The 15,204-nt window shown below is 39.6% G+C and overlaps 1 protein-coding gene and 1 long non-coding RNA gene across 2 annotated transcripts in view; both read right to left on the bottom strand.

Annotated features, from left to right (window-relative positions):
- Positions 1-649: 649 nt before the first annotated feature.
- LOC124268675 lies at positions 650-1,409 on the bottom strand. The gene is made up of 2 exons (XR_006896327.1): positions 1,116-1,409; positions 650-1,048 (listed from the first exon to the last, which is right to left on the bottom strand). It is a non-coding gene; the product is annotated as an uncharacterized LOC124268675 (long non-coding RNA).
- A 7,811-nt stretch (positions 1,410-9,220) lies between these two features.
- The window catches only part of LOC124268674 (phosphatidylserine synthase 2-like), a 58,562-nt gene continuing 52,578 nt past the window's right edge, over positions 9,221-15,204 (bottom strand). Inside the window, 5 exon segments of the mRNA XM_046703645.1 lie at positions 9,221-9,658; positions 10,795-10,940; positions 12,891-13,005; positions 14,105-14,163; positions 14,166-14,225. Coding sequence (XP_046559601.1) covers positions 9,349-9,658; positions 10,795-10,940; positions 12,891-13,005; positions 14,105-14,163; positions 14,166-14,225 — 690 coding nt within the window. The 3' untranslated portion in view covers positions 9,221-9,348.

Consider the following 15,204-nt stretch of genomic DNA (forward strand, 5'->3'; position numbering starts at 1 on the left):
ACATTAGCTGCTGTACCACTTAATATTCACTATGACCCAAGATAGTCACCTTTAGTCAACATGTCAACCTTAGCAAATGATGAGTGGCATAACCGCTTGAAAAAATATGGAAATCGTCCCATTTATATGTTACCACAGCCGTTACTGAATATTTTACGATGCTTCAACCAGTGTCATCTGTATTATGACCAATACCAATGTACAAGTTCAAATGGATAGAATACAATGACTTAAATCATCCAGGTACCCTTTGCAGTTACAGAGATGCCAACCCAAAACTGGTGCAATTAGGAATCTGAGCTCCCTAAGACAGAAAAATTTAGGAATTGTCCCAACAAATTAGGGATCCCTAATAATTCTTGCACTCAAGGAATGACAGTTTTCAATGCCATTACAAATAGCGATCCTTATACAACTGAAACCGGTTTGCAGTACTCTGTAGCAGTGTTTGTGAATGTTAAGTGAATATAATAAACAGTGCATGGAATTTATCAGGCAGCCTACTTAACTTCTGAATTACTTTCTGGTGTAAACAATTTGAGAACTTCTGTAAATAAAGTGATATATTTATTTTATTACCATTATTTATAGTTTAAGATGATCCTAGCCCTCCAGTAAGTAAGACTCTATATCTTTGTTATATTTTGAATTTGGCTTTGTCGGAAATGCGGAATCGACATTCATTTTTCAAGATAATTCCGATGAATTTGGGAGGGTTGGCATCTCTGCAGTTATTTTCAATCTGTCACCATAATGATCAAGAATACCACTAGCTCATCATCCCTACCTCATCATTTTGAACATTTCTTAAGCAACCAGTTGTCATAAAATGGAGAATTTAGCTTGGCGTGCAGGGCCATCAAGATCCATCTTGTAGAGTCACAAATACTGATTCACTAAAGTCATAGTGACAAAGACATGTCACATGAGCAGACCAACAATCAGCAGCCCCTGGGCCAAATATATAAAGATATAAATGTATGGACACAGAGAACCAATCTTCAGGTCTCAGGGCTCTCAAGGCAGGTTAACCATGCAGTTACCACCCCTGCCCAGATTTTCATGTTGGGTATGTGACAGTTGATGTTATATGGACCCATCACTGGATCCATCACTGGATCCAAGAGCAAACAAGGATCCCTCAAGCACAAACACTCCAAGTCTTACAAAGCAAGAAATCATTAGCAACCAGATCCACCAGAAAGTTATGACCACCTTTTTTTGGAACAGCCCAGACATCAATTATATACCACACGTAACAGCTATGAATGGTAAATATTATGCCAAGCTTTTTCGAAAGATTGTATAAGTCTATCAAAGACATCATTGCAGGAAATGTGGCGCTGTCCATCAAGACACTGCTCCAGTTTACTTTACCAATGCTGTAATGGCTGCTGGACCAAGCTTCCACCCTACTTTCATCAACTTATACAGTATGCTAGCAGTAGTCATGCAGTATCTTATCATCCCATGCCCAGGAAGACCTTCAAATATATTTTCCATTTCAGGAATAGAATTCAGGTCATTTGGCATAAAAGGCTAACACTTCAACCACAAAGCTACCAAATCTGGGAAAAGAGGTTTCAACAAGTCTGAACCAGATAGCGAACCCTGTCTGCTCTAAACAAGTTCTTATGGAGAACACAAATAAAGCATATACAATCTTCGGGAATGATATTTGTAAACACAGAGGATCCCTTTCATTCAATTCTGAACAAAACGGGATGTCTAAGGCCAAAGCACTGACAACATGAAGAGGAATATGAAAATCATTCCCCAGTTCCAAACGTACCTTTGTTAGGCTACAAAACGTGGAGCTAAACGTGAGAGTATCTATATTCTTGTGATGGTCTTTGTGGCCCAGAAAATGACCCTGGGTCCTGGCATTCCACAAAGCAATCTAAGCATTAAAATGATTTCAATAGCATTCTTTAATACAAGCTTACAACACACACAGTGTTATTGTCAAATCAAGACTAAAGACCCATATGTTCTCCAAGTATCATAGTGACTGACTGACTGAGTTTTGGTTTTACGCCGCTTTTAGCAATATTCCAGCAACATCACGGCCGGGGACACCAGAAATGGGCTTCACACATTGTACCCATGTGGGGATTCGAACCCGGGTCTTCGGCGTGACGAGCCAACGCTTTAACCACTAGGCTACCCCACCGCCCCAGTATCATAGTGACATTTAAATCCAGTCAACAACACTCCCTGAATTTTATCTTTATACAATCCCCTTGTAGCGCCTTGAGCAGGCATATCTGTCTGGATTGCGCCCATTATAAATGCACATTTATTATTATTATTATTATTATTATTATTATTATTATTATTATTGTCGTTTTTTGTGACAGGGGCCTGAATGTAAGGGTGGAAGAAGGCAGTCTGCTGAAGAAACCTCAATCTGATAATGCCTCTGATGATATAATGCTCTAATTTGCTCCACATGGAAACAGTGGTTTCTCAATGGCTGCACCGTACTGTAAAATAATTATATCTTTATTATACAACTGCAAACTCTTATGCTACTGTTCAAACTCCTGTACAAACTCCTGTAACTTCTCCTGAGTCCCCATCAAACTCCTGTTCTCTAGACACTGACTTCAGTTTTCAGGTGGGTGTCAGATTCAACCCTGGAAAGGTACGACCATCTGTCTTCTCCATGCAGAAGCTTTGGTATGTCTATAAATCTACAGATCATAAAACCTCAATCAACATCTATGAACAATGGTTGCACCCTACCAACATCAGACAGTTCATACAGCTACTTAATGCCTTCCAGATTAAACCCTGTCTACCATACACAAGCAAACCTCACAACATGCATGCATGAAGATGGAAAGTGTACACAAGTGTATCAGATGCCTACAATGAGAGCAGTCAGTTTGGTAAAAGAGTCATCATCTTCTGGGCACTATAATGCCTCATTGTTTCATCAGTATTCTATAGTCCGTTTGGCTCAAAAGCGGACCGATGAATTGCAATCTTACTCAAAAACTAATAAACATAAAATACTCAATGAAACACTGATCATAATCAAAACATCAGACCAACTCTGTGAGGTTTTTGCAGAATTTTTGTCCTAAAAATTAAAAAGTTGTTTTACAATCTACCATTAAATTATTGACACAGTTCACTATTTGTTACGAGGGAGGAGTGCAGAGAAAGGGACAGCCAGGTGTTCGAGAACGGATGGAGATGGCACAGCACAGGTTAATGAATAAATAACTTTGTCTGTGAACGTGCTTCTCGAACACCTGGCTGTCCCTTTCTCTGCACTCCTCCCTCGTAACAAACAGTGAACTGTGTCAATATTTTAATGATAGTTTGTTAAACAACTTTACTATTTGTAGGACAAAAATTCTGCAAAAACCTCACAGAGTGGGTATGATGTTTTGATTATGATCAGCGTTTCATTGAGTATGTTATGTTTATTAGTTTTCGAGTTAGATTGCAATTCATCGGTCCGCTTTTGAGCCAAACGGACTGTAGAAGTTGGTGAGTCAATACTGAAGCATACGACTTCATGAATAACATAAACAAGAAGTCGTTATCCATAAAGTCGAATGCTTCATTACTACAATGCCTAATCAACATTACTGAACGATACCTCAGCAGGGCCCATCTCAAAATCTTTTGTCACAATATTCATGTCAGGATTGATAAAAATAAATAAATATTTCCACTGATTATATTTCTGTTCAGAAAATGGCAGCATTCAATGCAACTAACAACAGTTGTAAAAATATAGCATCTTCTCGATAAAAAGCCATAATGACCACTTTCACTCTGAAGCCCCAGATAAAATCATTCAAAGACATCTGTCAGGAAGCTAAAAATATTGAGACATGAAACGAAATCAACAGTCTTCGCAAACATAACAACATGGCTGCTGATGTAAGCTTCAATGTGAAGTACTCTTGCCAAAAATTATATCTAAGCTTCAGCTTCACGCAGGTCAAAGCAGCTCCACCTGTATTTTTCATAAGGCAGGATGTGTGTGATTTGTCTTTTTCGTGTGGCAGTACAAAATATTCCCCGAATAAAAACACTTTGAGCATATATATATGAAATATTAGCTAAAGTCAATGAGAAGGTTGTGAGTTCCTTAACCTCTTTTGAGTAGCATGTATTCATAATCTTAAACAGAATTGAACATCACACCAGAAGTATTTCATCACAGTACAGCAGAGGAAGATGTTTTTTGCTATAAAATATTTTTCACAAATTGATTTGATTTGAACACATTCACAAAAAACATCGGATAGTTTTGGCATCAAAATAGAAACCAACAAGACACAAGCCATATGGGCGGCGGAAGTACTTCTGATGGAAGGCTGTAGAACAGATTCGGTGAAGTCAACCTCACATCATATCAGGACAGCCAAACTGAAATGTTCATATAAAAATTGGCAAAATACATTCATTCTGGAAAATACATGTCCTCATAATACCTGGCACCTCTGTAAAGTCAGCGCTGTAACGACCCACCATTGTCATACTGCCACACAAAGCATGGTACGCTATCTGTAGTCATAGTGAGTGAGTGAGATTAGTTTTACACTGCTTTTAGCAATATTCCAGCAATAGCACGGCGGGAACACCAGAAATGGGCTTCACACATTGCACCCATATGGGCAATTGAACCCGGGTCTTCCTGTGACGAGCAAATGCTTTAACCATCAGGCTACCCATCTAGTCATAAAACAATTTCAAAATTACCAGGATATTAAAGCAACAGGTAAAAATATTAAAATGAAAATCATACGATTTTCAAATTATGTTCAATTTAAATGAATATTGTCTCAAGGTTCCTTCCAAAGCAATGTCATCATAACATGAACCAGTTGATAGGGGTCCGGACGTGAAGGATCCAACTCGTTACCTACCCCGATCAGTATACCATTAAGTGTCAGGTTTCAACCATACAGGCTTGAAGAAGGCAGTATGACAATGTGTATCATTACAGATCTCACAACAATGTCTTCCATGTTTCAACAATGTGGTAACACAAACAAATATATCTTTGAAGGAAGTTCACAAAACACAAACAAAAGCATCACTTGTATGTGATATATGAATTATGTCTTGAATTCGAATACTGATTTCCTGTCGGCAATCCACAGAAGTGAACATGGTAAACAACTAAAAAGCCCCACACAGCGTTCACACGACTCAGCCGCTGAGACAGGACCAGAGAGGACCAGAAAGGACCAGACAGGACCAGACCAGACCAGACTGGACCAGACAGGACTGGACACATGTAGAACTCTAGTGCATGAAGGGGGAGGTGGGAGACGAAGAAGGAGGATGTATACTGTCTTCCTAATGGATAACATGCAGTGTGCGAAATAGCCACTGGCCTGCTAGCCCATGGATAGTAAAAATCCAGGCGGGCCAGTTAATCTCCATAGTCACTGGCTCTACTGGCTATTGAATTTTCATGGCGTCATTTTGTAAATACATCATTCTTCTGACTTGCTAAGTTATAATACATTTTAAATCATGCAAAATTTTGGCCTAAAAATATGTTTATCATATTAGCAGCTTAATGATGAAACCTTTGTCATGCCGACAATATCTTTTTCTCATCATTTTTTGTAATCTTTGCTTAGTTTCTACATTCAAATTTCGGGCAAGTGAATTATTTTGTGGGCTAGTAACATTCAGTCATAGCTAGCCCGACTGGCTAGCGAAATTTGGAAACTATTTTCGCAAACTGATAACATGTTGCAACAAACAAATGTCAGCCCTGTCATGTCAATTTCAAATTAGTCAACCTTGTCACCATCCAAACGCTGTGAACCCCACATATCTACCATAAGCCAGTGTGAACACGCAAAATCTCTTGTGAACACTTACAACATCCAAAGATCGCCCATCAGAGACTATACGATAGTCTAGCATAACCCCAGTGAACTCCATCATACTATTGTCAAACGCCTAAGATGCACTAGTGCACCTAAGGAACCCCAGAGATCCCCTGTTACCTCCCCAAATCCTCCAAATACAGAGTTAGCAGGGCCATGGTAATACAACCAGCCTGGCAGTGCCTGGGACGAGGAATCTCGTCACTCCAAGACATGGCCCACAAATACAGGTGGTGATTCCCACATTATCGGTCACATAGTGTTAAAGATAATACATGCCGCGAGGCGCAGCCAGATAGCAGCAAGGACAGCTATACTACTCAACTTTTGGTAAGGATTGATAGATTTATATCTTACAAACATAAAGGGCAATGTTTAAAAAATGTATACTTTAAAGATAAAAAGTATTATGGATGAATACAACATCCCAAAGTTGAATAATACTCAACTTTTAGGGATTGATAGATTCATATCTTAAAAACATAAAGGGCAATTTTTCAGAAATGTATACCTTATCGCTAGAAAATATTTTGGATGTACAGAACATTCCCAAGAAATCCAGTACCCACAGTCTCGGCACTTCAGACTTTCCTTGGCAAACGTTGAGCAGTATATAAATATATATATAGGATATACAGAATTACATGGTGTAGCTACAGATGAGGTATTATACAAGATACATGAAGCATGACAGACTTATACAAATATATAAAACAATTTCATCACCCCAACATCTACATTTCTTAGAAAATAGGCAGTCAATGGGTTAGGCTATAGACTATAAAAATAGTTTTCAAACCTCCAGAGATGTGAAAGTGTTCAAATTGGTAGAAATATTTTCAGGTCTGGAGTCTGGGAACCCATCACGTCCAAATACTATCTCATTCTTCAAAACTAATATTTGAAAAAAATAATATACTGAAATTAAAAAGTTAGGGATCATATCTCTGAGGATATCTTTATTGTGCGCTCAATCCTCACTACAAAATATATCATCCAAACAAAGTCATGATCTCTAACGTTTTTGTTCAGCGTATTTGAAAAACTGGGGATTTCAGATTCTTTGATATCAGGAATATCTCCATTGTGCTGGTACTGTATTCTATAGTTTCTCCATATTTCAGCAATGGAGCCATCACATCACTCTCCAATTCCCTGGAATGTTTACTTATGGAATCGACAAAGCTCCAAATTATGCATTCACTGTATCACTATCCCAAACTTATCAATAACCTAGAATTCTGCCAAAAGTAGACTGCTTACCATTGTGAAAGTCGAGAAATTACAAAAGTCTTGGTTTAACTTTTAGCTACATTTTCTTCAACAAACTAGCTGCAGTCATCCTGACAAGCTGTAATAGAAAATATGTAAGCAAAGTGTGGCTTCTTAAACATTTAGTTTTCATGTGAGATGGTTAATCATCTATTTCATTGAACTTATTTCAAAAACAAACTAAATGATTCCATTCCATGTAGAATCTACAAATACATGTAGAATCATTTGGACGTTCACAAGTCAGGCAAATTATTACCTTCAAAATCACTGACCCTGTTTACAAGTCTTCATGAAAGATTACGGCATCAACGCATTAAACACACCCAAAACATATGTGAAAATGAGATACAGTGACATGAACTCCTTGATGACAGACCTGGATTATGACCACATATATTATAAGAAAATACCTCAAAATACAAGGTGTTATTATCTCCAAGCGTGCCTTTATCACGAGGCTCACTAGCATACAATCCTTGTGCTGACTACAATCAGCTAATTTTCACAATCAAGCCATTCCAACTGTTCCTCGTGTTCTGGAGATGAACTACCATGAACTCTGTATAAGCATGAAAGTGATGTTATTTAATGAAACAATAACAATTACAATTCCTTGCCTGTCAGTTAACTATAGCAAAATATTGTAAATTTTATAATAAATTGTATATTTCAATACTTATCCTATCTCACGGTATGCACCTCTCTTCTTCTTCTACGACCATGTGTGGAAACGTGCTGTAGGCTCAGTTGAATCAAATCTTACTGGCCTCTGACCCGCCCTGACCTCTGACCCGCCCTGACCTCTGACCCGCCCTGACCTCTGCCCCCACTCCGACATGAGCACCTGTCAATCATCTCCGTAAGCATGCAGATCGCTCAGATGATCACGTGACTACCTGTGCCTGTCATTCTCTTTCTTGTCGCTAAGTCGGTGGACGTGTGCTTGTCTCTAAGAAAGTTTGATTGTGTTTCTACAATGGGAAAATCGAATGGTCGTAGAAGAAGAGAGGTGCATACCGTGAGATAGGATAAGTTTAAAAATCTGTTGTTGTTCATTAACTGATTCTGCATTCTGTTGTTTATAATGACTGAATATTATGTTGTTTACAAAGATTGATTATTCTGTTGTATACCATATTGTTGTTGATTCAATATGATTCTGTATTCTGTTGTTTACAATGATCCAAAATTCTTTTGTTACAAGATTAAATATTGTGCTGTCGTTTACAAGGAATCTATATTCTGTTGTTTACAATGATTCAAAATTATGTTGTTGTTCACTATGATTCAGTATTCTGTTGTTACTTACAATGATTTAATACTCTGTTGATGTTTACAATGATTCAAAATTCTGTTGTTGTCTAACTCTGGTTCAGTACTGTGTTGAACTTGTTTAATGTTTATTCAACATTCTGTTGTGGTTCTTTAAAAATGATTGGTTTGTTGATGATCTTTTAATTATGATTCAATATTTCTTTTAATTATGATTCAATATTCCCTAATTTAACTATATTCAATATTCTGGTGTTGTTTTCTGTTGTATATTTGTTTGAGTGGGGAAAAGAATATCTCGTATTTTTATGCTAGTCATATATATAATAAAATCACCAAAATCTAACTTGTGACAGAAGGCATTTTGTGATAGTGATGATAAAACAGACACAAACGAAAAGTAGAAATTTCAATACATTAGTGAGTGAGTGAGTTGGGCTTAATGCCGCTTTTATCAAAATTCCAGCAATATCACCCGGGGAACACCAGACTTCGCACATTGTACCCACGTGGGGAATCAAACCTGGGTCTTCGGTGTGATGAGCCAACGCTTTAACCACTGGGCTACCCCACCGCCCTCAATAAATTTAAAAAAATAGTATTTGTTTACTTCTACAAACCTCGGCAGACATCAGCAGAACAGAGAGACTAACAGATTTGGCCAAACTGCAAGTTGCGAAAATTCAAGTCCATCCATTACACATACACAATGGGATTCTGTAAAACAGATCCCATACACGTTATAAATACCATATTGGACAGGAACCATTAAAATAGAGCCATCATGTACACACCAATCAGAGAAAACATTTAGACACAATTACAAGATCTTTAAAGCAGTCTCCTTTCCGATTATGAGAATATATAAAACCATTCCAAGGACCATTTCACAAAAGACACTCCTAGGACGAGAACTGATACATTCCTAATGTACAGAGCCATTGATGGGGCGAGTTCGCAGCTGCATAGGGGCTTCTCTAGACGGGGACTTGATGTCGACTTTTCCATCTTCATTGTGCTCAATCTTGGGGACATCGTTCTTGACGTCCCTCTTGACGTAAAACTTCCACACAGTCCAGCTGACGAGACACACAAAGCCAGCCAGCCAGAATGAGGCTATAAGCTGTGGGACTGGCTTCACAACAAGTTCCCAGTCGAACTTAAACGTAATGAGGCACTCAGTGATTATGATTGCCGCGATGATCCACGACTGGCGGCCAAACTTCTTGCACTTCCTGGAAACAGAAAAAGGGTATCTAACGACTTTTGTCAACATTTTTTTTTCATGTTCATTTTTATTGAAACAAAAGTCAGTTATTAATTTTGGAAATTCAACTGTTTTTTAACTATTCACAGGTCATCAAAAACACTTAAATGTGTTGGCAGTAGGAATTTCATTGTTTTACAAACCAATTGTGATGTCATCCTAGTGTTCTTAATATTTCTCTAAATAACAAAGCCTGCAAGCGTATTTGCAGAGATTGACGTTGACTTTCTAACTGAACTGAAGAGTGCAACACTACCAAAGTTTTATAATCATACTTTAAATATGTAAATATTAAATGTAAATAATCAATTCTGAACCAGTGATTGACATCATGAGCATCGACCTATGCAATCTGGATAAGATGACAAGCATCAACCAAGCCAGTGACCCTGACCAAATCCCCGTTAGTCGTCTCTTACGACAAGGATGGGTTACTGAAGATTAATCCTCGTCCAGATGTGCATGGCCTTCAATGATAATTAAACTTATATATGTTCTAAACCCCCTGCTTTCTCACGAATCCCCATAGCAGGTGATGAGATGATGTTCAGTTTTACATGTCCCTGCAGTTTTCTTTCTCTTAATCATCATAAAATCATTTTAAACCAAAGCCACTGTATTGTCTGGCACCCGAATGTGTTTTCATTCCTTCCGGCACTTCAAGCACTTAGAGACCACCTCCGTGGTGTAGTGGGTAGAGCGTCCGCCCGGGAGAGTGGAAGATCGCGGGTTTGATCCCTGACCGCGTCATACCAAAAGACGTTAAAATATGGTACTTGTTGGTCCCTGCCTGGCGCTTGGCATTAATGGGTACAACAATGACTGGTCGGCTTGGAGTCAGTATAATGTGTCTGAGTGGGGTATTCATGCTTCACTGCGGCATGGTATCTCAGTGGGCTAGCACTATAAAACTAGCTTAAGTCTGGGCTAGTACAAGCAGCCGCACATACACATACACACGCATGCATGTCGTCATATGAGCGAAATATTCTCAAGCACGACGATAAACTCAATTTCACCTCACCTCACCTCACCTCAAGCACTTAGAAGGCCCTCGGGGCTTTTGCCTTGCTTATTTGGGAATTGTGTTTCAAATGTACTCACGGGTCATCTAAATACTGAAATGTTTCCCGCATCGCTGCAGCTCCCATGAAAAGGAAGAAAACCAAACGACCAAGGCACAGGTAGTGTTCGGGGGGGATCCACAGGACGAACTTCAGGTAAAACGTGTTCAGCTCTGCCAGCAGGAACTGAAACGACACATCATCATCAGCAAAGATATATTGCTACAGACATAGTGTAAGTAATCTACACTGTGGATTATCTCCCTTTTTGATACAGTGAAGGGTACAATCAGTTGGTGCAGGAGGCATTGCCAGGGTTGGAACATGTGAAGAGGGTAACTGAGTTGTCTGCCCTTGTTTAATTCACATCACAAGAGTTCCTGTTCCATATAAAAGCCACCAGTGTTAAGAGAATGGCTTCAGGGACTGAGAAACAGACAACTTTTTCTCCTTCCTCCATGGTTTTTATACACAACAGGGCCTCGGCGATCACTATATTGAGCATTCGTACCTACTCGTGTCATTCCGGCAAGCCGCATAGCGCCTCGTACCCCTCTCGTGGCCATGTTTATGACTGGGTCCTGTCTAAGCGCAAACGGGCATGCAGATGAAAATAGTCTAGTACTATTACCAAGGAAAGATAACTCTGAATTTCCAAACATGGCTCCGAGAATATCCTATATCCCGTGGGAAAAACAGCAATACAGTCATTCTCTTTGTAAATATATTTCAGTGTTTAAAGTGGCTGGTCCTTTATGTTTAAATTATGCTTTGCATAGTTTAGCGAAGTTTCAAAGTTTCCGCCATTTTCATGCTTCGAAATGTGTTTTACTATCCGCGATTTTATTGGTTTGCCACGATTCTTAGCAATAATGGAGTACGATAGGGGTACGAGTCTTCTTGTAGGTCACGGAAAGAGGCAAGTAGTGATGAATGCTATATTGAGCTGATTCAGAGAACAATCAGTCCATATGCCTCATTCATATGATCCCACTGAGAACTAAAACAGTAGTGGTCCAAAGGGCCCAATTCTTGTAAGCCCTTGAGTAGATACAGTCCATAGTAATAATAATAATAATAATTTATATATAAAGCGCCTAATATTCACCGTAGAGATGCTCAGTGGCGCTGTGACAATAGTGAAAGTGCCCTATTCTTGTGGCCCGACTATGGATACAGAGCAGAAATGGTCTTGAGTGGCCCATTCTTGTGCCCCCATTGTATACACAAAGCAGTAATGGTCCTTAGTGCCCCATTCTTGTGCCACCATTGTGGATACAGAGCAGAAATGGTCCTTAGTGCCCCATTCTTGTGGCCCCATTGTGGATGCAAAGCAGAAATGGTCCTTAGTGCCCCATTCTTGTGCCCCCATTGTGGATACAGAGCAGAAATGGTCCTTAGTGACCCATTCTTGTGCCCCCATTGTGGATACAGAGCAGAAATGGTCCTTAGTGCCCCATTCTTGTGCCCTCACTGTGGATACAGATCAGAAATGGTCCTTAGTGACCCATTCTTGTGCCCCCACTGTGGATACAGAGCAGAAATGGTCCTTAATGACCCATTTTTGTGCCCCACTGTGGATACAGAGCAGAAATGGTCCTTAATGACCCATTCTTGTGCCACCTTTGTGGATACAGAGCAGAAATGGTCCTTAGTGCCCCATTCTTGTGCCCCACTGTGGATGCAAAGCAGGAATTGTCCTTAGTGCCCCATTCTTGTGCCCCCATTGTGGATACAGAGCAGAAATGGTCCTTAATGACCCATTCTTGTGCCCCCACTGTGGATACAGAGCAGAAATGGTCCTTAGTGCCCCATTCTTGTGCCCCCATTGTATACACAAAGCAGAAATGGTCCTTAGTGCCCCATTCTTGTGCCCCCATTGTGGATACAGAGCAGAAATGGTCCTTAGTGCCCCATTCTTGTGCCCCCTCTGTGGATACAGAGCAGAAATGGTCCTTAATGACCCATTCTTGTGCCCCACTGTGGATGCAAAGCAGAAATGGTCCTTAATGACACATTCTTGTGCCCCATTGTGGATGCAAAGCAGGATGGGTCCAAAGCACCAAAAGGTTGTGCCCTTGCTCATCAATTCCCATTCAATCCTTCCCCAAAGAATCATCTTCAAAGCCTACTCACTATAGCGATAACTCCACACATGGCACACCACCTCTTGAGACTGGCAGTGGGCCTCCAGTCGAAGTCCGTCCAGCTGTAAGGCGTGAACTGGGCAGCAACACGACGCAACTTGCCGCTGGAGAAATACACCAAAAACATTCAAACATGATCAAGCAATATACCACTGAACCACTAAACATGCAAACAGTGTCTGTCTATTACATGTTACTCAGCCATATTCCAAACATATACTGAGTCAAAAAAGAAACTTCACAAAATGTAATTTGAAAAATAATAAATAATTTTTCTCTGATGATACATCTATGTATCCGAAATGGGATCCCTATCTTTCGACTCTAGAAAAACGTTAGCAAAACCCACTCAAACCCATTCATTCCTCGTGCAAATGACGTTAGTGCCAAATCAGGTTTTGCACGTGCAGTCGATCACGTGATCTTCACATCGAAGTTTTCTTCATATGCACGTGTTTGCATTGGCCTCAAGAATTGAAAAACACTTTTACACCACAGTTCTAACGGTACTTGAAATGCCATGATTGTCAAATGTGCAACGTGAACGTGCCGTTGGCATGTTGCAAGCGGGAAGATCGGTTATTGACGTCGCAAGAGCAATGGGATGCAGCCGTCGTACTGTGTATGACTTGCGAGGTCGTCTACAACAAACTGGCACCACTTCTGATTGCCCAAGGTCGGGTTGTCCACGTGTGACGTCACGAGCAGAAGACCGTCAAATCGTCCTATGTATTGCGACTTGACATTCTGTAAACCCATGTTTTGGAATGGCGGTGTAGCCTAATGGAACTGATTATGGCACTGTCAGTGTATCGAGTACATCACACAGATCTCAGCAATGAAATAATAACAATTTAACCATCTTACCATCTCTTGTTCTTTTATAGTGCCCTGAAGAAAGAATGTGAAGTTTCTTTTTTGACTCAGTATATGATGGAAGTCTGTAAATAGTCTGAACCAGATAATCCAGTGACCTACATCAGGAGCATCAATCAACACAGTTAAGAAAGGTGACATACTCAGGTAACTCACCAGTAAGTGTTGATGATACTACAATATGTTAACATAGGGTTGACATAGGCGGATAAACCAATCTGTTAACATACCTGTAGTGTAGACATCACAAAGAAAACCAAATGCTGACATACTCAGGTGATACGAAGAGTCACCTGAATGAAGTGATATCTTGTCATGGTAACGTACCTATATGTGGGGATGTCCCACATGCCCCTCCAGTGGTATGGCTTCATGGTCAGGTAGCGCGCAGGGTCTTCATGCCCAGATAAATGCCAAACCCATTACACACAAGGGCATCCATCACCCACTGAAAAGGAACACACAAACATTACCAATACTGAAAAACTCCATAGTAACATGCACATTACACTCTTACAAATTTGAAATGGTATTTAAAGTCATGAATATGAAAATTATTCCACACATAAACTACACATGTGAGTGTGCCTAGCATGTAGATATATTCATAGACGAGAGAGGTTAATTTGTTTGCTGATTAATGTAGCACACAGCAATATTTCACCCAGTGGTAAAACTAGGCAGCACAGAGCTACAGAGTCGTTCAAAAAGTATTCGGACACCTGATGTCATTTCCATAGACTTACATGCTATTTCAGTGTAGCAAAAACAATTTTTATGAAGTGAGTTTAGGATGGATCTTTGTCAAATTTTACAGCCATATTTGAAATCATCTCTGCTCTGTACACATAATTTCAGTTCAATTCTCTGACCACTATCAACTTACATATGGTTCCACAATGCACAACCCCATAGGCCGCCATGTTAAAGGAGTTCATGGCACTGTACATAGGTTGATTAAATTGTTGCCATTCGATAAATAAGCAACGAAAATTAAATAGAAATTATGAGATTGTGGGTAAGATGATTCCACACAAATGTAAAAAATTTGACTTGGATCTTACGAAAATTAAATTCAAAAAATTATTTATGCTACACTAAATTATCATGTAAGTCTATGGAAATTACCTCAAGTGTCTGAATACTTTTTGCATGACTCTGTATATATGTACATGTGAAAACAACAAAAGTGATAAGATAACAAAGGAAACCCTGTAGTTAACTGGTGCTAATTCTTAATAGCAATGGACAAATAGAAGGCAAGTGTAAACACAAATAGTGTGGACATAAATAGTGTCTTAGTAGTAGTCCCTTATACAGCTACAGTTGCCCCACGAAGATGTCCAATGGGACTGGGTCATAGTTTCAGACATGTGACTTTAACATGACAACAATCTTGGCAGCAGTCTTAGACACTCCACACAACT

Source organism: Haliotis rubra, unplaced genomic scaffold (assembly GCF_003918875.1).
Source record: "Haliotis rubra isolate DU_JTF1 unplaced genomic scaffold, ASM391887v1 Scf14, whole genome shotgun sequence".
NCBI classification, from domain to species: Eukaryota; Metazoa; Mollusca; class Gastropoda; order Lepetellida; family Haliotidae; genus Haliotis; species Haliotis rubra.